This window comes from Gopherus evgoodei, chromosome 1 (genome assembly GCF_007399415.2).
Source record: "Gopherus evgoodei ecotype Sinaloan lineage chromosome 1, rGopEvg1_v1.p, whole genome shotgun sequence".
In the NCBI taxonomy this organism is placed as follows: domain Eukaryota; kingdom Metazoa; phylum Chordata; order Testudines; family Testudinidae; genus Gopherus; species Gopherus evgoodei.
In genome coordinates this window covers 277,524,089-277,551,623 of record NC_044322.1, presented here as the reverse complement: position 1 = coordinate 277,551,623, position 27,535 = coordinate 277,524,089, and the positions used below count along the sequence as shown (strand labels likewise).

The following is a 27,535-nucleotide window of genomic DNA, read 5'->3' as shown; positions in this document are numbered from 1 at the left end:
ATGTGCTAGTGCATGGTGAGAGCCTCAGTTGTGTTGTTGCAGCTGCCCCTGGGCCTTTAAAAAAGCTAAATAAAAATGTGTCGCATCCCTAAATATAAATGTAAATATGCACAAGCATGATGTATGTTTACATGAGGTACCACAGAAATGCCTCTGATCTGTCGAGTAGATCTTGCTCTTTGTAGACTGTTACTTTTTAACTTGTTTTTGTGATGCACAAATATTAAAGACAACTCATAGGCAAAAGTATTGTTAAATTACATCTAAGGTTGGGACATGAAGGTAACAGACTCGAATCCAAGATAGCCAACTGCTGATCTCTCACTATTATGACCATCATATAATAGGTGTTATATAAATAATAAATCAGTCCGTCTCTCCTTCCTCCCCTCACTAAGGGCCTGGTGCAAAACCTACTGAAGTCAATGGAAGAGCTTCCATTGATTTGAATGGGCACTGGATTGAACCCTAAATTTGGAATGTCAGCTTTCAGAGTGCATTGCGTGGCTTGTGACCACTTAGTTTTTTCTCTGTACATTCTGTGATATAATGTGTCATTTTCCCCATTGGAGAAGTAAAATCATGAAAATGTTAAACTACATCTTCAGTCGGTGAATCCTCACTGACTCTTTGTGTTAGTTTTAAGTGCTATGTGATTGCATAGGCAATATTGAAAGACTTGAAAACATCCATACCAAAGGGTCCCTTTGTATTCACAAGCTATAACCAGGCTATTCTGGGATCTTCAGATGAAGGCAAAGAAATGTTATAGCCGCACACAGCAAATGTCTTGCCTACATGCTGAGTAGGGCTGGACACCAAGTCTTTGAACATACTAGCAGTATAGCCGGCTAATATCACATGGAATCTTTTACTTAATTACTGTCTTGTTTATTGTTAGATCTCATGCAAACGAAATGGAGAATAAACAGTTCTGGAAAGTCTATTACGAGCACTTGGAGAAAGCGGCTGTCTATGCTGGTAATTCATGTTTTGTAGATGTTTAGACACTAACTTAGCTATGGTCCAGATGGTTCATGAACAGGGCTCTGGCTTTATGCTCTGGTGTGCGCCAAACTGGCAAAAGGGGAAAAATCAGGACATAAGTTTTCCTCCTCCCCTTCTGGCCTCATTTCCCGAGGGAGAGAGTGGAGATCTGTCAGAATTATTGCCTCCCCGTGGTTTGAACATTGGCCTGCTAAATCCAGAGTTGTGAGTTCAGCCCTTGAGGGGGCCACTTAGAGATCTGGGGCAAAATCAGTACTTGGTCCTGCTAGTGAAGGCAGGGGCCTGGCCTCAATGACCTTTGAGGGTCCCTTCCGGTTCTAGGAGATAGGTATAGCTCCATATAATATTATTATTTATTTATTATTATTTATTGTTATTTCTATTTGCAACGAGGTAGATGGGGCAATCCATGGGTTGTAGAGTCCTCCTAGCATGTGAGGCACCAGGCAGTACTTTCTTTGTGCCTAGACTGGCTCTCCCCATGATGATGAGGGACAGTAGAAGTCTGTAAGGATTTTCAGTAATGTCGAGAATCTTCTTCGCCCCCCTGTTCAACATGGAATCAGTAGAATTTCTGCCAAATGTATCTCTTTTCCTTGACCTTGCTCTTGAATGTGAATACTGGATTCACTGAATGTCACAAGGACAGCCATTTATTGGGGCTACGTGTGCTTAAAGTTAAGCTCCTTGCTGAAGTTCTGACACCCCAGGGTACCTTCTAACCTGTGTTGCAGTCAGATCAATATTTAGCAGAATTTGCTAGATAGATGGCAAACATTAATGTAAACGGTTGCTGTTATTTATCCCACCGCCAGCAATTACTGAATAAACTCTTTGAAGTTTTCTTGCAGTAATGAGGACCGTGGTTTGTTTCCTATATAGAGAGGGAACTGCAAAAGGAGCTGAGTGAAGAGCAGGCAGGCGCTGCGGATACAGAGAGTGAAAAGATCCGAGAAGGAGACGTGGGGAGCCTGTATCTCGAGCAGCTGAGGTTTAGAACGGATTGTAGTGAGCGAACAGATTACTCAAACTTCCGGTTTCTGCTTTGGAAGGCGTTGGCCAAGTTTCCAGACAGAGTGGAGCCCAGGTCAAGGGAGCTTTCCCCACTTCTCTTTAGATTCATTAGGTAAGTGTCATGTTCAGCGATGACACATGTTGCTTGGAAATGTCATAAATGAAGGCAGAGTTCCTAGGGTCCCTATAAGACAACTGATGAGTGATTTGTTTTTTTTAATGGATTTTGTTTTCTGAGACCTCTGAATCCATAGAGTGATATGATTTTGTATTGACGTTGATCCTTCCTTTCTGTTAAACATGGCTCATGTTAGAGAGAGTGGAAAAAATAAAAGCAACCTGAAATGTAAGCTGTCAATTGGCGGCTGTGTTGAACCCCGGTGTACTGATGAGTTCTGGTGACACAGCCTCGCTACTGCTAGGGAGGGTGTAGCTTCGATGGAAGTGAAGTGTTTTGGAAATAGACTTGAAGATGAGGCTCCTCCTTGTCTCCCTTGTTTGTAAAATGAAAGCATGTAATTTTATTCAGACAGAGATAGGAAAATATCTTTAGTGTATCTAGGGCCTGGTTCAGTGCCCACTAAAATCAGTGGGAGTCTTTCTGTTCACTCCAGCAGGCTGTGAATTAGGCCCTCGCTCCATTTCCCCTGCCAGCTCTTGACTCTTCTTTACAGTGTATTTCCTACAGTGCTTTGTCTGCTTTTAACGGTTTTCAGGTGAGAGGGCTTCCACTATGTAATACATCATCGATTCCCACACTTCCTAACTCACATTTTCACACATCCCTGCCAACTTTTAAAAAAAATTCTCGCATTCTACTTAGATTCACGTTCTCTTCTTTTTCTTCACCACATTTTTCTGATCTTAGTCCTTTACTTTTTTTCCTTTTGTTGTCTTTTCCCTTTACATTTGCTCACTTCCTTTAATATCTCCGCCATTCACAATAGAAGAAATGCTCATTTGCATGCTGAAATTAACCCCTTTTGGGGATCTTGAACTGTACAGTGTCATGATGCACAACTCTGTGGATAATTGGAACTTCCAGTTGTGAACAGCTTCAAATAAACCTCACCCCAGCAGATACTGTTCTATTGATTGATTTTGATTTATTTTTAATATAGCAATGAGTATTACCCAGCAGATTCTCTGGTGGCTCCAACCCAGAATCTTAGAAAGAAAATCAGAGATTCAGTAGAAGAGGAAGAAAAACCCACCGAAGAGATGCACCAAGCTACCCAGGAGGTGGAAAAAGAGGAAGAGAAGGGAATGGCAGAACCAGTGGTTGAAGAGTTGCGAAAAAAGAAAACAAGAAGAGCTGCAGCGAAGTGAGTTTTGCTTTGTTTGATTGGGCAGGGAGCAAGTGAAATGCAAATATTAATCATTTGGTGTTTTAAAGGGTTTCGTAGGAATGGGGTGACTCACTTGGTTATGATCACTGGACTTATGTGCATCCCTTTCCCCTTCCTTCATCTCTTTCAGTCTTTCATAAGCTCTTTGGGGGATGGGATCCTGTCCCCATGCAACACCTAGCAATAGTGGGAGGGGCACTACCATAAGATGGGTAATAGGCCATAGCTTTGCATAATTTGAAGCAAAAATGGTGCAGGGTCTAGGAATCCCAGTTTTGGTTGGATATATTCCTGGAAGTTTCATCACTAATCTTTAATTCCTGGAGACTCGGGACAATCCTGTGGGAGTTGGCAACCCTAGCAGGATTCCAAAGTTAGTGTTTGCGGGGGAAATAACTGTTGCCTCTGTGTGTGTCTACTTTTCTTTTAAAGTTAATGGGAGCTGATGGGCATTGCAAATCATGATAGACACCCAATTACGGATTTCAGATTCTAGCTTTAGACACCCATTTTTGAAAATCTTGGCCCTGATGTCCTTGTTCTGGACAGGTTTTTTGGTCTTTCTTACTATAAATATATGCTATTGTGATGCCATTGTTCAACTATATCAAGTTATTTTGTGAGTAAATTGTCTATGGCTTGTGTCTTAAAACACAGTTTTGAAACTTCTTGATTATGGCCTTTTTACCCTGCTGTCAAATTCACATTTTAGGTGATTCAAATGAACTATTTTTGCCTGTTTGAGAGTGACATTTGTAGCAACAAAGAACTTTAAAAATGTCTTCTTGCACATTAAGATGCAATGAATTCTAGTCTATATTCTGGTTTAGTCGTAGGTGTTTTATAAGTTTTATTATTTTGTTCTGTTCCCTGAGCTGAGTGGTTCAGATCTGTGAATTAGTAATAATTACAAAAATCAGATTGTCTCCAGATTTGAATTTCTTCTTCAAAATGTGGTTGTTCCTAGATGGAAACTTTTAAATGCTGGTAGCAATAACCAAGGTGTAGAAGGTTTACTGGCTAGTTGTTAATGAATTCTTTAGTGAACGCTTTTCCTCTTGACCCTGGACTCCTTGTTATACTGTCAGATTTGCACCCCTGTAGTTTAGGCTCTCACAAAACCTATATTACAAACTCCTCCTTGAAAATGATGAAAAAATAAGAGCTCGGCGTGATGTGAGAGACTAGTGTGTGCCTGGTAACACGTATTGTGCACAACTGCATCATTAGTCATCATTCAGCAGAGACCATAGTACAGTACTGGCTGTGGAGGGTATGTAATGGTCTCAGCACCTCCCTTTGCTGGGGTTAGACAGGGTGGAGGAAATTCGAATCATGTGGCAGATTCAGTAGAAGTTTTTTGGTGTGAACCTCTGCAGGGAGCTGTTGAATCAGTGTAGACTCTTGCTGTCCTGCACGTGTATCTTTTTGACCAGTCCTGATCATTTTTGGCATGGTTGATTTCCCTTTTCCCCAACTTCTCCCTTTCCCTAGCAAGTGGAGATGTGGCTGTTCTTGGGTGATACAGTCTCATCCACAGGTCCAGTTTATCCCTACCACTCTTTTGCAGTGGTATACATCAAATCCTTCCACTGCCATTTGAGCCAGTTGGTAAATGTAGCCCTACATACTGACGTGCAGAAACTCAGAATCTTGGTGCCTTTCTCCTGCCTGTTGGTAATAACACAGGATGTGTATCTATTTCATTGTTAAAAGCGTGTTTTGTTTTTGTTTCAGGCAGCTAATTGCCCATTTGCAAGTTTTCTCCAAGTTTTCAAATCCACGTGCACTGTATCTGGAATCAAAGTTAAATGAGTTGTACAATCAGGTAATAATACTTAACATTTTTGTTTTGCTTAATAAACAAATATATTCCTGTCTTACCTGAACACCAAGCCAAAGGGTCCTTCTTTGTAAAAAGAATGACTGTTGCAGTGCAGTGTATAGCAGTTGTGTCTTAAAGGGACCATCAACATGAATAGCACCATCTGAAAAATTTTGCACTGTGTTAGAAGTGACTCCTAACATTACCATAACTCAGCAGTTCTTGACCTTTTCTGTATTGTAGCCCCATGGTACAAAGGAAAGTTTCGGGATCCCCTTTCCATCTAGCCGTGACCATCAGTCTAAGCCCTCATCTACACCTAAATTTCAGATTGACCTAGCAATTTCGCTCAGGGGTGTGAGACATTCACACTCTTCGAGTGCTGTAGTTAAGCCAGCCTCACTGCCTCTAGGGGAGGTGGATTACCTGCATTAACAGGAAAATCTCTCCCATCGTCAGTGGGTGCTACAGTGGCACAGCTGTGCCGTGGTAGTGCCTGTAGTGTACACATGCCCTGAGAAACTATGCCAGATAGCTGAGAGAGATTGGAGAGAAAAATGCCTTTCTCTTTATTTTTCTGTGTCTTCACTTTTGTTGTTTGATGGTGTCAGTCCTTCCCTAGGGTCTGCATAGGGGTTTTACCCGTAACAGCAGGCTGCAAAGCTGAAACTGAATGTAAACAGGCCTCAAACGGTAGCCAGATGTGTGAAGAGAGAGAAAAGAGAGGGAGCATGTGTGGCTTGTCTCTCCCTAAAAGTCCCCTTCTAAACATAAATGGGGAAAAAGAGAAAAAGTAATTTTTAAGGGAAATTATAAATCCAGCATATGCTATTTAAAGGGTGTTCCTTCCGGAAACTGGATTGAGTTTATCAACTTGAATTTTGTGGAAATAAGTCCCTGTAAAAGTGTTCTGCAAAAGGAATCACCAAAATCTTGTCTCTAACAACACATGTTGAATGATCATCCATGAGACATGAACTTAACTTGGATCTTTCAAGATCATTCACGCATCCTTTCGCATATACTAGCTAACCATCCATTCTGTGTTACTGCGTTAGCTCCCCAGCGTTCAGCCTGTCTCAGATCACCAGCTTCTGCTCTGATGGAATGCTTAAGCATTCATTGTACTTCTGTAAACCTCTGCACTTTGCTTAGGAAAGAGCTGCTCTCTGTGGGTTCGATTGCTCGTCTGTGATTTTTTTTAGGAAAATATTGACCAGATTTGTATATTTTAAAAACATTTTATTTAACCAACGTTTTTAAAGAGTGCAGAACAACCCAGTATGGCAAAACAGGCATTTATCTGGTCTGCTATTTGTTAGCTCCATTCTGTAGCACAACTGCTGGATTGATACTATGCCTTCAGAATGCTGAGGTGTTACAACAGATCACAGTGCTGTTTACCATGAAACTGAAGAACTAGGTGGGGGAAAGGTGAGGTTTTTGGTAATGTTCCGTATTCCTCTTCGCCTGGCCGCTGGGGGCATTCACCCCTTAATGCTATTGTTGATGGGGTTTTGATTATTCCCCTTGTATTTCTCTTTTGAACAAATCTAATGTTCTATGTGCATTTTCGTAACTTGGATGTATGTGGCGCAAACATTGTGGAATGGTTTGGCTGATCCATTGTTTTACTTAGTGTGACACAAATACAATGCTGGTCCAAAAGTGATCTTACAAAAGACACTCTGTAAAAATAACATGTTAAAACACAAGTTGATGATTGCGTTGTTTAATTGCTGTACCCATCAAATGGGCATTGGAACAATTTGTGTAGTGGGGATGCTGAGAGCCATTGAACCAAACTGTAAACCCTGGATCTGATGGAAACCGCTTCAAGTCCGGGGGTGCGGTAGCAGCCCAGCACCTCTAGTTCCAGCAGCTTATGCCATCATTTACCATCAATGATGTCCTGGATTTTTGTTTTTCTTTTTAGGAACAAGTAACTATTGTGTTCTGTAATTATCTCTCTTGGATGAATAGTGGTAGGAAATATTTGCTGCTTGGTGTCTTTTAAATGACTGTTCTAAAATGAAATTCTCTTTATTGTGGATCCCTTTAGGTTAGATAGTTACTTCCCCTTCCACCCATTTAAAGGCTGAATTCTCTCTTGAGCAAATCATCTTGTTATAGTGGTATAAGGAGAAGTGTATGTATTATTTGGGCTTTCTCCTAATTTTCTTTTCTTGTAAAATGTTACCTTCAGCTGTTGTCCCATCAAGACCAGAATGTGCAAAAAGTAGCCCTTGACTGCATCATGACTTACAAGCATCCGCACCTACTGCCATACAAGTAAGAGCGTTAAAATTCTTCCAGCACAAATCAATGATGAGGTATCACATCAAACATATATTTATGATATTTGGCATCATCTGCTTGTAAGAGAAATAGCCACAACTTTCTGAACCCAAGAAACATTAATAATTCCTATTCCAAATCTGAATTTGGAAACAGACAGAATTAAAAAAAGCTTCTATTTATATTTAAATTAAAATCGAAAAAGCTTTTGTAGACTATAAAGAAGAAAAGAGGTTGTCACTTACATGCCATTGTGCCTGAGATCTGGATACAGTCACAGAAGGTAACTTGGACTAGTCTTTTAAAGCAGATATCTGAGAAGAGGAATTTGCTGTTTTGTTTTAGAGAAGGCAGAGGAGTGCAGCAGGGTCATTTTCATTCAGAAAGATAAAAGATTTCAGTTTTTCCATATCAGATTTGAACTCTTTCTCAAAACAAAACAAACCTTTTTCCTCACCCAGACCCACCATGGTATGTAGTGGTCAATTGTGTTCGTTTCAGTAAAGGATTTTTGTAGTTCTTTTTAACCATTAGGCCAAACTGTCAGCACAGTATACTATTGCACCTACTTGGATAGCCTTTACAGAATCCTGTATGAAAAGTAGCGGTCTATGTAATGAAGTTGAGCTAGTTGATTTACTTACCCTTTTGTTAAAAGGGTACGGATGTGATCCTTTAATAAATTGCATAGAGATTTTTTTTAATTTTTTTTTTAAATAACTGTGTTTAATACTTGCAGGGAGAACTTGCAAAGGTTACTGGAAGATAAGAGTTTTAAAGACGAAATAGTTCATTTCAGCATAGCCGAAGAAAACACTATAGTTAAAATGCAACACCGACCAGATCTTGTTCCTGTTCTTATGAGGTGTGTGGGTGAAACACTGCATAAAATCTGCATATTAAAATAAAATAATGGCTATAGAAGAAACATAATGCAGCTTCTGGCTGATATTTTAGAGACGATACAAACTTATGGCTCTCTCAGCAACTAAGGCCTCCTTATTCATTACTGTACATGGTATTCTCTTTAATACCTTTGTGTGTGTGTGTGTGTGTGTGTTGTTGAATGCATTAGTTAAACTCATATTTTCCAAAAAAGTTCATTGTAAATGCTTAATAAGAAATCTGAGAGATTTTCGCCCTCAGGGTATTACATTTATTTGATAAATACATGGAAATAGCATTTTACAATGAAAGTGCTTCCTCAACTATAACTCTGTCTTCATACTAGCACAATGCTTTGCTAATTCATACTTAAGCTGTGCTCCCATTCAGATCACTAGCAGATTTTCCAGTGACCTTGTTGGGAGCAAGAGCATGCCCTTTCTGGTAGTGTTACTGCGTGCCAAGCAGCAATAGAGGTAATAGTGGGGAGCATTCGTTAAGCCATGTAGTTCAGATTAAACTTTCTGAACAAAGATTGTGAACCAGCCAAACTGCTCCTGCAGTGCTTCAGAAACAGGCAGCTAGTGGAGAACTCACAAATACTATTTCTTTTTGGCTTTTGAAGAATTCTCTATGGGCGGATGAGAAACAAAACTGGAAGGAAAACTCAGGGCAAATCTGGTGCGCACACTCGTATGTTGATTGTTCTGAGGTTCCTTGCTGGCTCGCTGCCTGAAGAGATTAGAATGTACCTGGACCTGCTCTTTGAACCTGTGAAGCACTTCAGTGTTGGTATGCTTCTGCCATTAGAAACTGGGACTAATAGTTCTTCCCTACCTCACGGATGTGAGGAGGATAAATACTTCGAGGACTGTGAGGGGCTTAGATGTTATGGAAATGGGGGCCTGCATAAATTAAAGCACCAATGGCACTGTTTTATTTTTGGGAGGGGGGGAGGTTGTTTTTAAATAAGAGTCAAGGTTTCCCCTGAGCCCTTGGACATGGTTTCCCTTCCCTGCTGTACAATGTACTATTATTCCTGTACTGTTATTACAGAACTGAGGCACAGAGAGACTGAGTGACTTACCTAGGGTCACAGGAGGTCTGTGGCAGAGCAGGGAATCAAACCCAGAACGCCAGAGTCCTAGGTTGGCATCCTAACTAGGGTGACCAGACAGCAAGTGTGAAGAATCAGGACGGGGTGAAGGATAATAGGAGCCTATATAAGAAAAAGACCCAAAAATCAGGACTGTCCCTGTAAAATTGGGACATCTGGTCACTCTACTCCCAACTACTGTGTTGTCCTTCCTTTCTGAAGAGCTGGTGAGCACAATGCCACAGGGGCATTATGAGGATAAGTGCATACATTGATTGTGAGGCACTCTGACACTATAGCAACGAGGGCCATATAAGAACCATGATAGACAGCTGGGGCTGTTCGTTAATTTTACATAAGAAGCTGAATTAGGAGCATTTAAAGGGCTTGTAATTTAGGGCCAGATTTGCCACCCTTTTTTCACATTGAGAGGAACCTCAGACATTGACATTTGGCCTGTTGAAATCGGGTCCTTACTTACCAAGGTAAAGATGAACTGATACATTTTCACTGTCCTCCTTCCTTCTGTAGGACCTTGCGGGGTTGCAGTACTCAAAACAATATCAGAACTGGATTTATGTAAAGTCCTGCCTCTAGGCCGCCAGCACAGTCTGTTCAACAGCTTTGAGGTTGTACTGAAAAACGTGGGATATCTGATCACTCAGTACTTACCTGAGATTTTACAGATTTTACTTTGTATGACTGCAGCAGTATCCCACATCCTTGAACAAAGAGAGAAGGTAAGGAACGTGATAGTGTGTGTGTGTATATATATATATTTTTTAACTCTATTGGTTCAAATTACGCTTAGTACCAATAAGGAGTAAAGCTTTAGAAACCAGTGAATAACAGAAAGATGGATAAAAGTATAGGCCAGCAACGTTGGTCTTAAAATGCCGCAGTGTTTATATAGAAAGAGTATATTGCTGTTGTTTTAAAATGCTGTTAAATTGTTGGCATTTCAGTCAGTCACAGTGTTGAATTTATTTAATAAAATATGCATGTTACACGCAATGTTTTAAAAATTCGTACAAACAAGAATTTGAATATCAAATACATTGTTGTTTAAAATGCTGCGTGTCATTAAGCCAAAGTGCACACACTAACTAGAAGTTTGGGGCAGCTAGAGTCCTTTCTGGACTTGAATTCAAACAGGTAAAGAAAAATTCTGTCTGTTTCTTTTTTTTGGTTTTGGTTTTTTTGGTTTCCCCTTGTGCTGCTCTAAGTGCTGTAGCAGTGGCCAGCAACAAGGGAAGGGTAGTTTTAGGATGGTTACAGTCCATAATCCAGTTTATAGTAGTGCAACAGTAATTTTGTTTGTCTCTAGAGTAATCACTTTTGTACTGTAAAGTTATTCAAGTAATGCCGTCTCTCACCATCAGTTGTGACTGAGTAACTCTTAGAGAGGTATTTGTGGTGCTATGCTGTCACTTGTTAAACTTAATTTAACACTTCATTAGCTAGTGAGGTGTTAAGAGTTCAGAGAAGGATACGAGAAATCTGTTTATCTTGGATAATCATTACAATAAATTCCTGTGGGTTTGAGAGTCATTTATTGCAGGATGATATTGCCCAAAATGTTAAATATCTACTTTTGTAGTTCTGAGCTCAGTTACAGTTTTACTGTTTCCTACTGTTCACTTTCAATATAGAATCTGTCCATGTCCTTAGAGCATGCCCCTTGAGAAGAGGCCTATGTATCTCCTTCCTCTCACTTGAGTAGACGGGGGAATCTTATTTAGTTTATTTGGTGTAAAAAATTATCATCTGTCATTTGGATTCTTATAGCAAAAGTCATGCCTCTTGTGATAAAGATTGTGGTTGAGCATTGGACAAGGAGGGAACTAAGCTCAAAAGAAACAAGATTAAAGCAGGGGACCTTAAGGGGAAGGACAGCAGAGAAGTTTGTACAAGCAGTGAGATAAGTGTCTGGAAACAGGTTTGGTATCGGCTGAGGAAGAATAGAACCACATCAAAAGAGTAAGGATTGCAGCAATAGAAGAGGAATCTATGTGTGTGGACAGTACAGCTGGGGGAAATCTAGGGAAAGAGAGGAGTTGTGGTGGACCGACGAAATGCAGGTAGTGACCTGAAATAAGAAAACGGTGCATAAAGAAAGACACAAGCCCATCGAGTGTGAATGAAAGCGAAAACAAAGAAGCAAAATGAGCTGATAAGCAGGCAGTGTAAAAGGACAAAGAAAGTGCCATAGATGACCTGTATGCTGAGCTTGTAAACCACCCACATCTGGCTGGCCAAGAGATCTATAGCACTGCAAAAATCAGACGCAAAGGGAAGAAGGATGGGACTGCAGCACCATTTCTAAATGATGACCAGGAGAGACTGCTAGTAACACCTGAAAAAATGAAGGTGAGATGGAAACAATGCTTTGAGAGTCTCTTAAATGAGGCAAACCCCTTTTTGGAAGAGTTGCCAGTATCCTAATGTGGTGCCTGAATCCGACACAATGAAGGAAGAGGTGAGAAATGCAGTCTGGATAATGAAGAACAGTAAGATGGTGGGACTGATGAAGTGACAGCAGACCTGGGGGAAGTGCTGTGTGAGAGAGGCATAAAATGGATGAACAGAGTGGTTAAAGCAGGGGTCGGCAACCTTCAGCGCACAGCCCATCAGGGTAATCGGCTGGCGGGCTGCGAGACATTTTGTTTACATTGACCGTCTGCAGTCACGGCCACCTGCAGCTCCCAGTGGCAATGGTTCACCGTTCCTGGCCAGTGGGAGCTGCGGGAAGCGGTGTGGGTTGCAGAGACGTGCTGGCCACTGCTTCCCACAGTTCCCATTGGTTGGGAACAGCGAACTGCGGCCACTGGGAGCTGCAGGGGGCCAGGCCTGTGGACGGTCAACATAAAATGTCTTGTGACCTGCCAGTGGATACCCTGATGGGCTGCATGTAAAAGATTACCGACCCCTGGTTAAAGCCATATGGCGAGATACGTGAATATCTAAAGATTGATGCTGATCTATCTTGGTCCAAGTACATAAGCGGGGGAGCATCCACGATTGTGGAAACTGTTGAAGGATAAAATTACAGTTACGTAGAATGAAAGTACTGGCACACATCTTGGATGCTAGGGTTAGGAGAATGCTGGAACCCCTCCTCAGACAAGAACAGCTCAGCTTTAGGAAAGGATGAGGAACCACAGATGCCATGTTTGTAATTCGGCAAGTGATCGAGAAGCAGTTAGAGTACCAACAGGGTCGCTTCTAGGCTCTTGTAGCCCAAGAAAAGGCGTAGCATAACATGGACAGAAAGATGCTCACACTAGTGCTAAGGAAATATGGCATGTCTGAGGATTTAATATCACCTAAAACAGTGATCTGATCATGTTTTGGAATGACCAGCCCCTTTGATGTGAAAGTCCGACTGCACCTGGGGCCCTTAGTCTGCTGCTGTTTATCGTGTTGATGGAAGATCTCAATGGGAAAGGTGAGAAGCTGCTATATGCAGATGACATCGCTATAAGGGTGTACTCAGAAGAAGAGCAAGAGTGACTCGTAAATCAGTGGTAGGGCCAGATAAGCTGGCATGGGAAGAAAATGGATATGACTAAGACCGAGGTAATATGGGTCAGTAGATTTGCCTCAGGGAAACTGAATATAGAGATTAACGGAGTATGACTAAACCAGACTGAGCAGTTCAGGTATCTGGACAGCTGGGTTGCGGATGACTGAGCACGAATGCGAGATACAGTCCAGACTGGGGAGTTCTGGAAGACAGTGGAATAATATCTCACTGACACTGAAAGCCCAACTGTATGTAACAATGGTGTGCCCCGGAGTGCTGTATTGTGCAGAAGCATGGACAGTAAAGAGACAGCAAGTTCAATGCCTGAAGATGTTCGATATGAGATGTCTTTGTGTAATACAGTCCCACGAAGGGATGAATTGTGATATGAAAGCGTTAGGATGGAAGTCTCAGTCCGTGATGTGTCTGACAAAATCTGGGAAGACATACAGAGAGAATGAAGAGGACCTGGGGAAGATGGTGTGGCAGGAGGAAGTTATGGTGGATTGCATCAAAGAAGATGGTAAGCTGATAGCCCTTAGTGCTGGCTCGGACGGACGAAGATGGCAGATGTTTGCACGGTGACCCGACCCTAAATGGCAGGATAAGAGGAAGAAGTAGTAGTTTCTAAGTCACTGAGGAGCTTTTGAAAGTGTTACCTCGAGGCCATGTCTACACTTTGTGGAGTGTAGGGGATGTGTAGCTACACACCTCAGCAAAAGGCAGGCTGCAGCCACATTCACTGCACTGTGTAGCTACGCGTGACAGTGAAAGGCTCTACCAGGGGGAACCAGCGGTACGCTACACTGGTAAAAATAGCATTGTAAACAGGGGAGGCACTGCATGGGTGTGCAGAGAGCCGTGTAGGGTACGTACCCACAGGGTCCTGGTGTGTCTATAGTCCACTGACCTAAGCAGAGCCTCGCCATTTGCCCTGCTGTTTATACCCATGCTAGGGAAGCATGCGGTGTCTGTACTCCACATGTTGCCATAAGTGTAGTCCTTCCCAGAGAAGCCCAGCAGAAAAGGCTGTAATATTATAACCAGATGCCTGCTTAGCATGCTTTATCTCAGTGTTGAATATCTTCCCTAAGGGAAGCTAGAGAATCTAACGTCATTAACATTAAATGCATGGGTAGTGTAAGTCTTGTTACTACATCCCCTCACTCTCTCTTTGCTGGATTCCTCTCTTTCCCTTTAAGCACGTTTTCATGTGCTAAGAGGAAAATCACCTTTGGTCACTGGTTTTGGTTGTGCTCTTTTTTTTTGGGGTGGTGGTGGTGGTAATTTATTTAATATATTTTCATAGAGAAACAGACAAAGAAAAGTACAAAAAAAAGTATGTGAGCTCCAGTAGAATTTTGACAAACTGTAAAATCTTGTAATTGCATATCTGCAAGACCAGGCAATGCTGCATAGACATGACATGTTAGGGTGGGGTAACAGAAGTAAAATAGGAGGGAAGTAGGGGACATGGGAAAAAGAGGAGGGGTTAGGAGGCATGGAGGGTTGGCATTCCTTGAACAATCTCAATATTTTTTATTCAAATGTATCTAGAAATGGGGTCCCCATTTCTCTGAATTCATATAATTGCTCTCTGTAGCAATAAATTATTAATTGAGATAGGGCCAAATACCACTGCTCTCTTCTGGTGGTACTTTTGAAGACAGGTAAAGCAGTACTGTTTGAATGTTGTGACTGGGGCATGTAGATCTATTAAGGGCAGTGCTAAGAGCTGTAGTGTTCGCTGTAGTGGTTTTGGCCCCAGTCTTTCAGCAAGCTATGTGCGAGTAGGCTCTTGTGCCCGTGCCGAGTCCCTGTTAAGCCTTGTGACTCAGTGCAGGATGGGACCTTAGAAAGTTAAAATGATCTTTACAAGATAAAGATAACTTGTTCATGGTAAAAAAACAAGAGGAAACAGTGCAGTAGTCCTAGCAAGAGTCACTCGTATCCACAATTGGTTAAATACAGTATTTCATTGCAGGGTAACTAGTTTATGTTTTTGCATCAAGAATAGATATTTTTGTCTTTCTTTTTTCCAGATCCAGCTAAGGTTTATTAACCTACTGAAAAATTTGAGGCGTCTTGGGGTCAAACTTGTAGCTGATTTTTTTTCTGATTTTGAGACCTACTGCTTTACAGTGGACGAGATTGATGCCGTTTTTGAGGCAGTAGTATGGCCCCAGGTAATGTTGACAGAGTAATACCTTTTATTCTGAGTTATCTAGTATGTAAAGATAAGCAAGTCTGGAAAGAGATGGAAATACTTCTCTGATGGATTGTATATACGTGAGACAACATATCCTAAATTCTCAATTCTTGAGGGACGAGCTACACTCATTGCTATACTTGTTTCCCACAAACTATTCTTAATATAACTTTTTATGAGTGATGTATCTGAATATTTGGATGCGGGTATTTAAACTGTATCGTTAAATTTATTAACCTTAATTTGGGATACTGTGGATTATGTACTGTATGTTTTGTATGACTTTTTAAACCAACCGTTGTGCTTTTGGATAATTTAAAGCATTAAATCCAGATGTATAGAAACTCTTTTTTTTTTTAACCTGTGTACTAGATAATTTTAACACTTGCTGCCTAGAAATCTCTAATTTCATTTGCTTGTATTATGGGTGTGAGGGGCCGATCTTGGGTCGTAATAAGAGGGTCAAGCATCTGATTAATGCTGGGGCTGCTTCTACGTTCACGCCATAATCAAAAATACTTACAGATTAATCTGAATAAAGTTAAAACTGTATCTCTCTATTTTAACCATTGAAGCAGACTACTTGCTCTGACACTTCTTGGGGAACAGAATTGTACTGTTGGTATCTGTTATATGCCTAATCTGTCTAATCTAAAATGCCTGAGTATTTACACTTGAAAACCATCTAAGTAGTGTCAGACAGTACCTTGGTGGGCTAGCTGTTCCTGTTCTGTGGTCAGTCTTAACTTATAATATGCCCCCTTCATCCATGTTTGTTCATTTTGCTTATTTATTCCTTCCATATTTCTTTCATCTATCAGTACGGCACCTTACATGTGGCCAAATGACAGATGAACTAGCTGTATGCGAAGCCCATAACCTTGCACTTCAGTTGATTCGATAGAAGAGAATTTTGGTTTATTGTCCCTCTTAGCTTTTCAGCTCTCTCTTTCTATGCCCCCAGCTATCCCAGCATTGGGAAACTTAGACTCCGATTCAGCAAAGTTCCATAGAAGTCAAAGCACATGCCTCAGTTCAGGGTGTGATTAAGTGCTTTACTGCATCAGTGTCTCGGAGCATTGCGTTTGGAAAGCACTGTGTACATAAGAACAGCCACAACTGGGTCAGACCAAAGGTCCATCTAGTCCAGTATTCTGTCTTCCGACAGTGGCCAATTCCAGGTGCCCCAAAGGGAATGGACAGAACATTCTGCCAAACAGAGACTAGAGACACCATCCCTGCCCATCCTGGCTAATAGCCACTGATGGACCTATCCTCCCTGAATTTATCTAGTTCTTTTTTGACGCCTGTTATAGTCTTGGCCTTCACAACATCCCCTGGCAAAGAGTTCCACAGGTTGACTGTGCCTTGTGTTGCCCTTGTCTGAATCTTTTCCAATTCCACTATATCTTTTTTGGTATGGGGTGACTACATCTGCATGCAGTATTCAAAATGTGGGTGTACCATGGATTTATATAGAGGCAATATAATATTTTCAGTCTTATTATCTGTCCCTTTCTTAATGAGTCCCAAAATTGTGTTCCCTTTTTTGACTGCCGCTGCACATTGAGTGGATGTTTTCAGTGAACTATCCATAATTATTCCAAAATCTCTTTCTTGAGCGGTAACAGCTAATTTAGATCCCATCGTTTAGTTTAGATTATGTTTTCCAACGTGCATTATTTTGCATTTATCAGCATTGAATTTCATCTGCCATTTTGTTGTCCAGTCACCCAGTTTTGTGTGATCCTTTTGTAGCTCTTTGCAGTCTGCTTTGGACTTAGCTATCTTGAGTAGTTTTGTATCATCTGCAGATTTTGCCACCTCACTGTTTACCCCCTTTTTCCAGATCGTTTATGAATATGTTGAATAGGTCTGGTCCCATTTGACAATGCTCTGTCATTTCTGTAAATAGGAATTATAACTGGTTTAAAGAAATAATGCTCATTTCCTGGATGACCTAGTGTATCCCAGGGTATGTCTACACTGTAATTAAAAACCCACAGGTGGCCTGTGCTAGCTGACTCAGGCTCATGGGGCTCAGGCTAAGAAGCTGTTTAACTGCAATGTAGACATTCAGGCTCAAACTGGAGCCTGGCATCTGAGACCCTGGGAGAGATCCAGAACTTTGGCCAAGCCTAAATGTCTGCATCGTAATTAAACAGCCCCTTTAACCTGAATCTTGTGAGCCTGAGTCAGTTGGCACGGGCCTCTGTCAGTGTTTAACTGCAATGTAGACATGCTTCCAGAGACCAGCACTATACGATAGGATACCAGCTCCAAAAATAATCCCGTAGCTCCCTCTAGGGGAATTTCAGCCATTGATTCTCTCTGAGGTTTTTTTTTGTAGAAGACTCATTTGATTTTGTGCATTATTTTAAAGGCCCTGAAACACCATGCGGCTTGTGAGATGATGCGGGAGGAGGGAGAATTCTAATCCTTTTGTGCTTGGAATTGGAGTTTCCTAATGTTAACTACACGAAAATCTACTACTGGGACTTGGTATTAATAGCGTAGCAGACTTCCTTCCCATAGGATTGCGTTAAAGATACCTTTGTTTCTGATATGTTCAGAAAAACGCTTGTTTATACTGAGCAGTGGGGCACTCAATCATTTGGGCAACTGAACAAGCTTTCTAAGACTTCCCGGTAGATCCGTTTCCCACCATTGCCTCAACTTCAGTTTTACACAGTCCAATCTGCAGTGCAGACTGAGCAACCCTAAACCGCATTCTCAACATCCTGGTGCATTAAACCAAAAGAACATGGACGATCTCCTGGCTGCTTAGTAGCAACCAACATGTAGCAGAGGCGTTCTCAGTCACATTGATGCTGCTGATCCTACTGCAGACAGGAATATAAGTGTGAGACAGTCACTTTGGCAGCAGCTGTGTGCAAAGCACAAGGGGAGGGAGAATAACTCCCAAGCGGAGGACAGAAATAGTAGGTGGAATGATTTTGTTTTCAAGCTTTTAAGGTGTAACAAAAGATGCTCCCTTTGTAGCTATCAGCAGTATTGAAGGGATTAGAAAGTGAGCAATGATTTTTTTTTTTAAGATAATTTTTCATTCACAGAGGATTCTTTAAACTTGTTTTCTATCAAATTTGATGTTTTAAATACTGATGCGTGGTCACACTGTTTTGTTGTGATTTATCTTCTCTTTATCTTCTAGATCATCAGGCTCGCTTCTGAGAGCCAATATTCTCCTACTCCGTTACTCAAACTCATTCACATCTGGAGCAAGAATCCCAGGTAAACTTTTCCTTTGTGGAGAAGCAAGATGAAGGCATAGCATCTGCTGTGAATAACACACAACACGGAAAGACAGGGAGTCACACATCATTCCTCCTTGCAACCTCAAATTAGTTATTGGGTGTAAAATGGCTGCAAAGAGCAGTATTTTTTATCAACATGTAAATTTCACAATTCCAAGACCAGAAAGGATCATTGTGGTCACTAGTCTGACCTCCAGAGAAGGCCAGGGCCAGAGAACTTCCCCAAAACAATTCCTAGAGCAGATCTTTTAGAAAAACATCCGATCTTGATTTTAAAATGGGCAGTGATGGAGAATCCACCACAATCTTGGGTAAATTGTTCCATTGGTTGTACTCTCACCATTAAAGAAGGTGATTGTGCGCTTCATTTAGTGCTACTTAGCTCTTTTTCATCGTAGCTCACAAAGCCATGACAAAGAACTGTGTCATTATTCCTTTCTTATATATGGGGAAACTGAAGCTCAGAGTGGGGAATTGATTTGCACAAGGTCTCACAACAGGTCAGTGAGAGTACCTGGACTAGAATCCAGGTCTCCAGGCTCCCCAGCCTAGGCCTGTAGCCACTGGACCAAGCAGCTGTGCTTGCTTTTTTTTTTTTTTTAAGGAGTGTAATACTGTACTTCCATGTTATTGCTTAACAGTATTTTACACAGGGTATTGAGCCTGAGGGGAAGAAGTGTACAACAGAAAATATACCAAATATCTGAATTCCAGCCACTCTATATTTGAAGTAGTGGACTTCGATTTTCAGTTACATTTTCTGACAACGTCAGTAGAAACCTGGGCCTCAATTGTGCAGAGACATATGCATGTGCTTAACTTCAAATGCATGAGTAGTCCTATGACCAATTGACTTGTCAATGAGATTATTTGAATGCTCAAAGTTAAACATTTACCTAAGTGTTCGCAGGACTAGGGGTCTTAATTCTGATTTATTTCCCCAAGGGATTAAACGGGGTATAAAAAACTATAGCTATGTTATGTCAGGGCCTGTTTGTCCCCAGACTATGACTGTAGTGCACCATAATAATCCAAATGCAACTCCCGATCTTTCCAATTTTTGGAGATTATTCTCCTTAATATCAGGCTGTTCTCCCCACACATGAACAGCCAGGCAGATTTGTAGCCAACATCTAGCTCAGATTTTAAGAGGAGACGGATGAGTTAATGGAAAGTGGTAGCCAATCCAGTTTTAAATAAAAATCTTGTGTCTTTCCCCTTTGAACTGTATTGGTTTGTTAATGTTCTGTAGTGTCTGCTAGATCCTTGTTTACTATTCATTTACAGAATAACGTGGGTGAATTGGATACAGCGCAGATATATAATAAAATGAGTCAGGAAGAGTTGGCCTTTAGATATTTGGGGTGAATTCCTGGCTCTACCAAAGTCAGTAGGGCCCAGATTTCACCCCAGACTTTTAACTCCCCACCTACTCTCGTTTGGTCCCATCACCATAGTATTTCAGTGCTTACCTCAGGCTTTACTGTTGTCAGACATGAAGAATGTATTTTCGGTTTATGTAGCAAACTGGTCTTGAGTGATAAGAATTTTTCCTTTTTAATGGTCTCTCCCAGAAGGTGGAAGAACATCTCTTTACCTTCAGTCTTTTTCTGTGTGACCTTATGGAGAAAATATTTGTAAAAGTTTTAATTAAAAAAAAGCAAACTGTGAATTTTTCTTGTTCTGTGTCTTTTACTCAGGTATTTCCCTTTGTTGGCCAAGCAGAGACCAGGGCACCCAGAATACGATACGCTGTTGAATGTCTTTGCTCTGCTGTCTGCCAAAAAACTCTGTGAGATAACAGCTGGTGTTGTGATGGATGTGGCCGACAACCTCCTCAACAGTCCAGATTTTGAACCCACAGACCTGGTTTCCAGCTTGACAGTGGCCGAGTGTGTTTGTGTAGAGTCTGACACCGATGGAATGACAGAAGGTATGAATGAATAGTAATACGAATGATGAGGAACTCAACCCTAAGCATGAGCGGATGTTTTGGATCCTGATGAGATATATTTTGCACCTTTGGCAAGAATGCCTTTTTAGAAGGAAAATTGCCTGCTAAGGCTTGTCTTCCCTTAGCACATTCGTTCATCCCTGTGCAGACAAGTTCCATATTTGTGTGCTAGTTGCCAGGACCCAGAAAGGTTTATTCTCTGTTAAAGGGGTGGCGGAGAACGTTCATAGTAATGGGCGCACGCCCTTGGTTAAGTTATAATCTGGAGGCCAGCCTTGGCAATTAGGACAAGTGATTTGCATAAACGTCCACTTAATTTTTTTCTTGAAAAATAAATTCACCCAGCCATATACTCTTTGCCATTCATTTTAATTGGCACTCCCTTGCAATAAAGGCTTGTGATTCATCATCTTTACCCTTCGTCTGCAGTAACAGGCAGAAGGTGACTGTGCACTTCCTTTAACACTGGTTTTCAGCAGTTGCCTGAAAGCCATGACAAAGGAAGGCAGGTATTGTATCCCCTTGGTACAGATAGGGAAACTGAGGCTCAGAGTGGGGAATTGATTTGCACAAGGTTACACAACAGGTCGCTGTCAGAACTGGAATTAGAACCCAGTCTCTTGACTTCCCAGTCTAGGACTCTGCCCACTGGACCACAATGCAAGAGACTGGCTAAGCCAGAGAGGGGCAAATTATGGCCCACGGGCCACATGCGGCCTGTGGGACCCACCTGCCCAGCTCCTGAGCTCCTGGCCCGGGAGACTAGCCCCCTGGCCCCTCCCCCGCTGTTCCCCTTCCCCCACAGCCTCAGCTCACTGCGCTGCCAGTGCAATGCTCTGGGCAGTGGGGTAGCGAGCTCTGGGGGCAGTGCTGCTGCAGACCCCGGCCTGAACCGGTGCTTTGTGCTGCGTGGTGGTGTGGCTGGTTCCAGCCAGGTGGCATGGCTGCCTGTCCTGGTGCTCTGGGTGGCACGGCTGTAGCGCCGCCAGCCACCAGTGCTCTATGCTGCGCGGTAAGGGGGCAGGGAGCAGGGGGGGTTGAATAGAGGCCAGGGGAGTTCAGGGTGGTGGTCAAGGAGCATGGGTGTGGCTAGGGGGCGAGGAAGTCAGAGGGCGAGAAATGGGTTGAATGGGAGCAGGGGTCTCGGGGGGGTTGGCAGTCAGGAAGAGGGGGGGTTGGATGGGGCGGTGGGGGGCAGTCAGATGGGGGTTCTGGGGGTGGACGGGACAGGGAGCGGCGGGGTGGATGGGGTAGGATTCGGAGGGGGCAGCAGGGAACGGGGGGGTGAATGGGGCAGGAGTCCTGGGGGGGCCATCAGGAGGTGAGAAGCAGGGGGGGTCGACTAGGGGGCAGGGGCTGGGCCATGCCTGGCTGTTTGGGGGAGGCACAACCTCCGCTAACTGGCCCGCCATACTTCGGAAACCCGATGCGGTGCTCAGGCCAAAAAGTTTGCCCGCCCTGGGCTAAGCCCTCGTGTCACAGACTTGTTATTGAACTAATGAGGAAGGGAATCTTGATGTGTTGTTTTTTTTTTTGGTGGGAGGGCAGAGTGGTTTGTAATAGCCTTCAGTCACATAGAATTTTAAACTCCTGCAGGGCAGGTTTTCAGAGGCATTGAGCACTTGCAGCTCCCGTTGACTTCCTTTGGAGTGGAGGATGCTCAGCACTTCTGAACATCAGGCCTCCTAGTTCACCATGTTTGTGTGGGATTGGATCTCTCCTTTTTGCAATAAAACACCCTGATAACCACCTTGTATCCATTACAGAGTCCCCCAGCTTGGGTGCACGGTTAATCCTGCCTCATGTTCCTGCAATACTTCAGTATCTTAGCAAAACCATGTTAAATGTGGAAAAGGTGAAAAAGAAAAAGTTTAGCGCGCAAGTCAGCAAAGAGCTCAGCATTCTTTCCAAGTAAGTGATTCCTCACGGTTCAAAAGAGAGAAGCTTTGAAACAATGATCCCTCAGGATGGACTGCAAATATAGAATCAGTTGCTTTGAATTTAAATTAGTTGTAACCAAATAATTTAAAACGCGTGAACTTATGTGTCACTCGACTTCCAGGTCACTGGTGGTCCATTCCCATCACTGCTGACTGAATTTTAAAAGCGTCCATAAGCAAAACCGGCACTGTGACAATGACAAGTTTGAGAAGCAGCCGTGTTAGTCTGTATCCACAAAAAGAACAGGATCTTAGAGACTAACAAATTTATTTAAGCATGAGCTTTCGTGGGCTACAGCCCACTTCTTCGGATGAATAGAATGGAACATAGAGTGAGGAAGTATATATACACATACACACACACACACACACACATACAGAGAACATGAAAAGGTGGGAGTTGCCCTACCAATTAAGATGAGCAATTATCAGCAGGAGGAAAAAAAAACTTTTGTAGTGACAATCAAGATGGCCCATTTCAGACAGTTTGACAAGTAGGTGTGAGGATACTTAACATGGGGAAATAGATTCAGTGTGTGTAATGGCTCAGCCATTTCCAGTCTCTATTTAAGTCTAAATTTATGGTATCTAGTTCGCATATTAATTCAAACTCAGCAGTTTCTCCTTGGAATCTGTTTTTGAAGCTTTTCTGTTGCAAGATTGCCACCTTTAATTCTGTTACTGAGTGACCAGAGAGGTTGTTCTCCTGCTGGTTTTTGGTTGTTATGATTCCTGATGTCAGATTTGCATCCATTTATTTTGCGTAGAGACTGTCTGGTTTGGCCAGTGTACATGGCAGAGGGGCTTTGCTGGCAGATGATGGCATATATCAGATAAATACATTTGTTAGTCTCTAAGGTGCCACAAGTACTCCGGTTCTTTTTACTGTGACAGTGGTGAGTTAGGCTTAGGCTACGCACACTATCTCTGCATTGGCAAGTGTCCCCAGGAGGAGGTAATTGGTTAAGGAGTAGATGATTAATTAACCAATTAACAAAGTGAATCAGCTCCTCAGTCTAGGAGACAAAAGGAGGGGCATGGAGAAGTCAGGAAGGAAGAGCCGGCAAAGCCCAGGAGCTCAGAGGGTATGTCTACGCTGCAGTTAAAAAACACGACGGGGCCGTGTCAGATGATTCAGGCTCGCTGGACTGTTTAATTGCTGTGTAGACATTTTGGGCTTGGGTTGGAGCCCAGGCTGTAGGATCCTGTGAGGTGAGAGGGTCCTAGAGCTCAGGCTGCAACCCGAGCTCAACTGTCTACACTTAAACAGTCCCTTAGCCTGAACTCAATTCAGCTGGCACTGGCCAGCCGCGAGTGTCTCACTGCACTGTAGACATACCCTGAGTGCTGAGATCTCTCCCCCCTCTTGCTATCTGCCTTGGGAGAAGGTAAAAGCCTTATGTGGTGTGGAAACAAGTACTTGTATAGCACAGTAAGTAAAGCCGTTAGCATTGAACTTGTTGCTGGTTTGCATGAGGACTGTTTGCAGTGAGAATCCAGGGTGAGGGAACCCCGTCCTGTGACAGGCACCTAGGTATTAATACTACGAGCAATCTGAGACTGCCCCCCTCGGGGCTATAAAAATATTGAAGTGGTCAAAAGTGGCTGCAACAGTCTGGCTTGCATGGATACAGCAAACTTGTACGTCGGGTCCTTTGTAACTCTCTTCCCAAAGGAGAAAACAAATCATGAATTCGCAGGGCAAACAGTTATACTGTGTTTCCAGCAAAGAAGAAATGCAGATCTACATATCCACATAGGCACAGAGTGGATCCAGTTGCCAGATCAGGACCTTTGTTCCCAGACGTAGAAAATTCAAAATCGTAGTCTGAGTGCAGATGTCAGCCTTGACTTTGAATTTCTTGCCTTTCACCAATTTGTGTCTCAAACTTCATGTTTAAATGTACTTTTAAATGATAAAGAACAATCAGTGAGGGCTGTAAAACAAGGGAGTCACTGCGCTTTTTAATCGAGGCAGATAACTTACCTAGGACTGATTGAATGTCTATTACACAACTTTGGGTTGAGGGCACTATTTAAATGTGTTAAAATGATCAGAGATTTTTTTTAATGGAAAATAGTTTAACATATCCACATTGTTTAGTTTTTTATTCTTTTTAAAATTCAAAATACTAATGACTATTTTACAGGAGACACATTCTGCCCTCAAATGGCAACTCCTACCTGACTGAAGGCAGAATTTGGCCCTCAGTGACATGCTAGGCATCAGTTTTAAAATTGACCCTTGTGCAATTTAAGATGGGCTGATCCCATTTGATATTTGAATATTCTCTTTAAAAAATCTTCTCTTCAGCTGATTCCTCAAGTGCTAAATTGCATCCTACTATTAATGTAAATGTTCGAGGCCCTGATCCTGCCTCTGAGTGTATGGGCCTTATGCTCACAGAGTTCTTTTGAAGTCAGTGGCTCTATGTGAGTTCAGGGGTCCATTCACATGGATCCAATGGCAGCATCAGGGCCTGAGCTTGTAACTCCTAAAAATACAGGTTCAGAATGGATGTGCTGACCTAATTTTCTATTCTAGCACCAAAGTTTCACAGCCTTTATTGCAGCCCATGAAATCCCTGTTCACTTTGTATTGGTGAGTATGTGGATGCAATATTAACAAATTAACCTTTTTTTTAAATAATGTAGGATCAGCAAGTTTATACAGGACAAGGCTCAGAGTTCTGTACTCATCAGCCTTCTCCTCCCTGTCCTTCACCAGAGTAGCATTGTGGAGGTAGGTGTTACTTCTTTCAATGAAGCACATTTATTTTCTTTAGTAAATGGGATTATTTTTATGATGCAGTTAAAAATCTAGTAATTACATGTGAGTTATTGCAGTCATTCTTAACCATTTGAACTGGTGTAATAATATCTATAGCATGTTTCTAGAATGGAACTCTTGGTGCCATGTGCAAGACTACAATAACACTATGTTTGTCCAGGAAAGGCCTTCTGTTTAATCCCCTTTCTATTCCCCACACAAGCTAGTCCATCATATTAAGCTGCCTCCCCAACAGAATCCGTCTTGGTGGTTGTTTTGCAAGAGAAAACATAGCTGGGGTGATTGTACCCCCTCTTTTCCTAAGGGAAGATTTGCAGAAGTACTTCTGTGATTCCTAATGCTTTGACCATTCTCACCACTGAGATGTAGTTTATTTCTCAAGTAGCAGGAGCCCATGAAATACTCACACTTATTATTGTGACAGTATTAGAGTTTCTGTGATCCATCAGTTGCAGCCACTGAAGAGCAATATAAACACACACCTGAGTAGGTCTGACATTTCTTCAGGTATCCACCAGTGGTGCATAAGTACATTGTGAGAGGAGAGATAAAGGTAACATAGTATTATACACAGGGTCCTGCTTGTTCGCCAAGCCTCATTTTTCAAAGCAAAACGCCATCCCCAGTGAGTGAAGTCCACAGACCATCCAGCTGCGAGCCCAAGTCATTAAATCAAGATATGGATGCCTTTCTAAAGGGTGTGCTGGAGTTCAATTAGAAATTACGGGTTTGATGTAGGAATTACTTGGTGAAATTCTATAGCCTGTGTTATACAGGAGGTCAGACTAGGTTATCATAATAGTTCCTCTGGCCTGAAAATCTACAAATCTATAAGGAAATGTATAAAGTTTTGTTAGGAAGACAGAGTAACTACATGCTGCTTTTTGACTAGCAGATTAACAGACTTCATTGCTCAGCTCTGCCAGTCCTACTTGCCTTTCATTCAAGAAAGGATCCAAAAGAAATCACCATAGGCATGATTAGTCTTACCTGCCCACACTGTGTGATTAATAGCTAATTAAAACTCAGTTATTTCTCCAAGTGCTTATAGGAAATCTGTAATGAGGGAATTGATTTTATGGTTCCAGTCAGTAATTTTCATTTAATATTTGTAATGTGCATAAATCAAAAGCTTAAGCTCACACTATGGCATGAGACACTTTTCAAGGAAACTAAATGACCTAACAACTTAGACAACAGTTTCTTTCTTTCAGGGTACAGAGATTGACATCCTGGTGACAGTGCAGAACTTGCTGAGGCATTGCGAAAACCCCACAAGCTTCCTTAAGCCTCTGGCAAAACTGTTTTCGATTATCCAGAACAAATTATCTCGACAGACACTCTGTGTGGTTTTTCAGGTATTACATTTTTAAGTGCCTTTGTGTAATTTTCTAATCCTTCTAGTTCTGACAGATAAGGAACAATCATAAGCAAATTCATCTGCAATGTTCCATATAGGCTTATAGATCTTTAAACCTACATCAAGTTATTTAGTAAAATAAAAATAATTGTGCCTGACAGCTGCTTTGGCCTGCTGCATTCTGACTGGTGTGCGAATCTATTTAGATCTATTGCATTTTAAATCTTATCTATAATGAATCCTCTACAGGTATGAGCAAAGCTGGATTTTGACTGCCTGAAGTAGATATTCTTTTTAGTATCCCACCCCAGCTTGATAAGAATCACCCAAGCTGTTGTCCCTGGAATGGCACACATTATATTTGTTTTCAGCAGGAAATCTATGGAAGATTAGCATAGATCCAGAAATTAGAAATGTGCACCTTTGAAATCCAAGCAGGAGAGGCACTGCTGTTAAAATGACAAAATGTCAGTTACACTGCTTCACACTCTCCTGTAATTTTTTAACCTGCTTTCTAAAGGGCTCAAAATTAAGAGCCTGATTCTGCTCCAAATTGTAGCAGGAAGAGACTCTAAGGTTCTAATATTTATTTGCTGCATATGATTTAACTAATTTTGGTTTTAACGTTGCCTTTTTTTTTTAGACTTTATCTGATCTTGAAGGTGAATTGAAATACATTATGCAGATAGTTAAGGTATGTGCATTTTTCATTTACTTTTTCATTTAATGTTTGTGTTGAATCATTTTTTAAAAATTCTTTTAAATTAATGATTTGTTGTTCGTCTCTGTTAGTTGAATGCCTTTGATCAACGACATCTCGATGATATCAATTTTGATGTTCGCTTGTCAGCGTTCCAGGCAATCACTTCTCAGATCAAAGAAATGCAAAGAGTGGACATCAACTTTCTTATTCCAGTTATGCATAACTGTTTCTACACCATACAGGTTAGTGGAAAGTTTCTCCTCATGTTAACATAGGGCTTGTGTAATTAATGTTACTTTCCA

The 27,535-nt window shown here is 41.9% G+C and overlaps 1 protein-coding gene across 3 annotated transcripts in view; it reads left to right on the top strand.

Annotated features, from left to right (window-relative positions):
- UTP20 (UTP20 small subunit processome component) overlaps window positions 1–27,535 on the top strand; it is a 93,761-nt gene that overhangs the window by 23,137 nt on the left and 43,089 nt on the right. For all 3 annotated transcript variants that reach the window (XM_030548441.1, XM_030548442.1, XM_030548443.1), the window contains 16 exons: window positions 902–981; window positions 1,891–2,134; window positions 3,144–3,347; window positions 5,109–5,199; window positions 7,403–7,488; window positions 8,234–8,359; window positions 9,005–9,171; window positions 10,007–10,215; window positions 15,044–15,187; window positions 18,383–18,462; window positions 20,186–20,418; window positions 22,206–22,350; window positions 25,035–25,122; window positions 26,385–26,528; window positions 27,174–27,224; window positions 27,323–27,475. In XM_030548441.1, coding sequence (XP_030404301.1) covers window positions 902–981; window positions 1,891–2,134; window positions 3,144–3,347; window positions 5,109–5,199; window positions 7,403–7,488; window positions 8,234–8,359; window positions 9,005–9,171; window positions 10,007–10,215; window positions 15,044–15,187; window positions 18,383–18,462; window positions 20,186–20,418; window positions 22,206–22,350; window positions 25,035–25,122; window positions 26,385–26,528; window positions 27,174–27,224; window positions 27,323–27,475 — 2,245 coding nt within the window. The remainder of the gene's footprint in view (window positions 1–901; window positions 982–1,890; window positions 2,135–3,143; window positions 3,348–5,108; window positions 5,200–7,402; window positions 7,489–8,233; window positions 8,360–9,004; window positions 9,172–10,006; window positions 10,216–15,043; window positions 15,188–18,382; window positions 18,463–20,185; window positions 20,419–22,205; window positions 22,351–25,034; window positions 25,123–26,384; window positions 26,529–27,173; window positions 27,225–27,322; window positions 27,476–27,535) is intronic.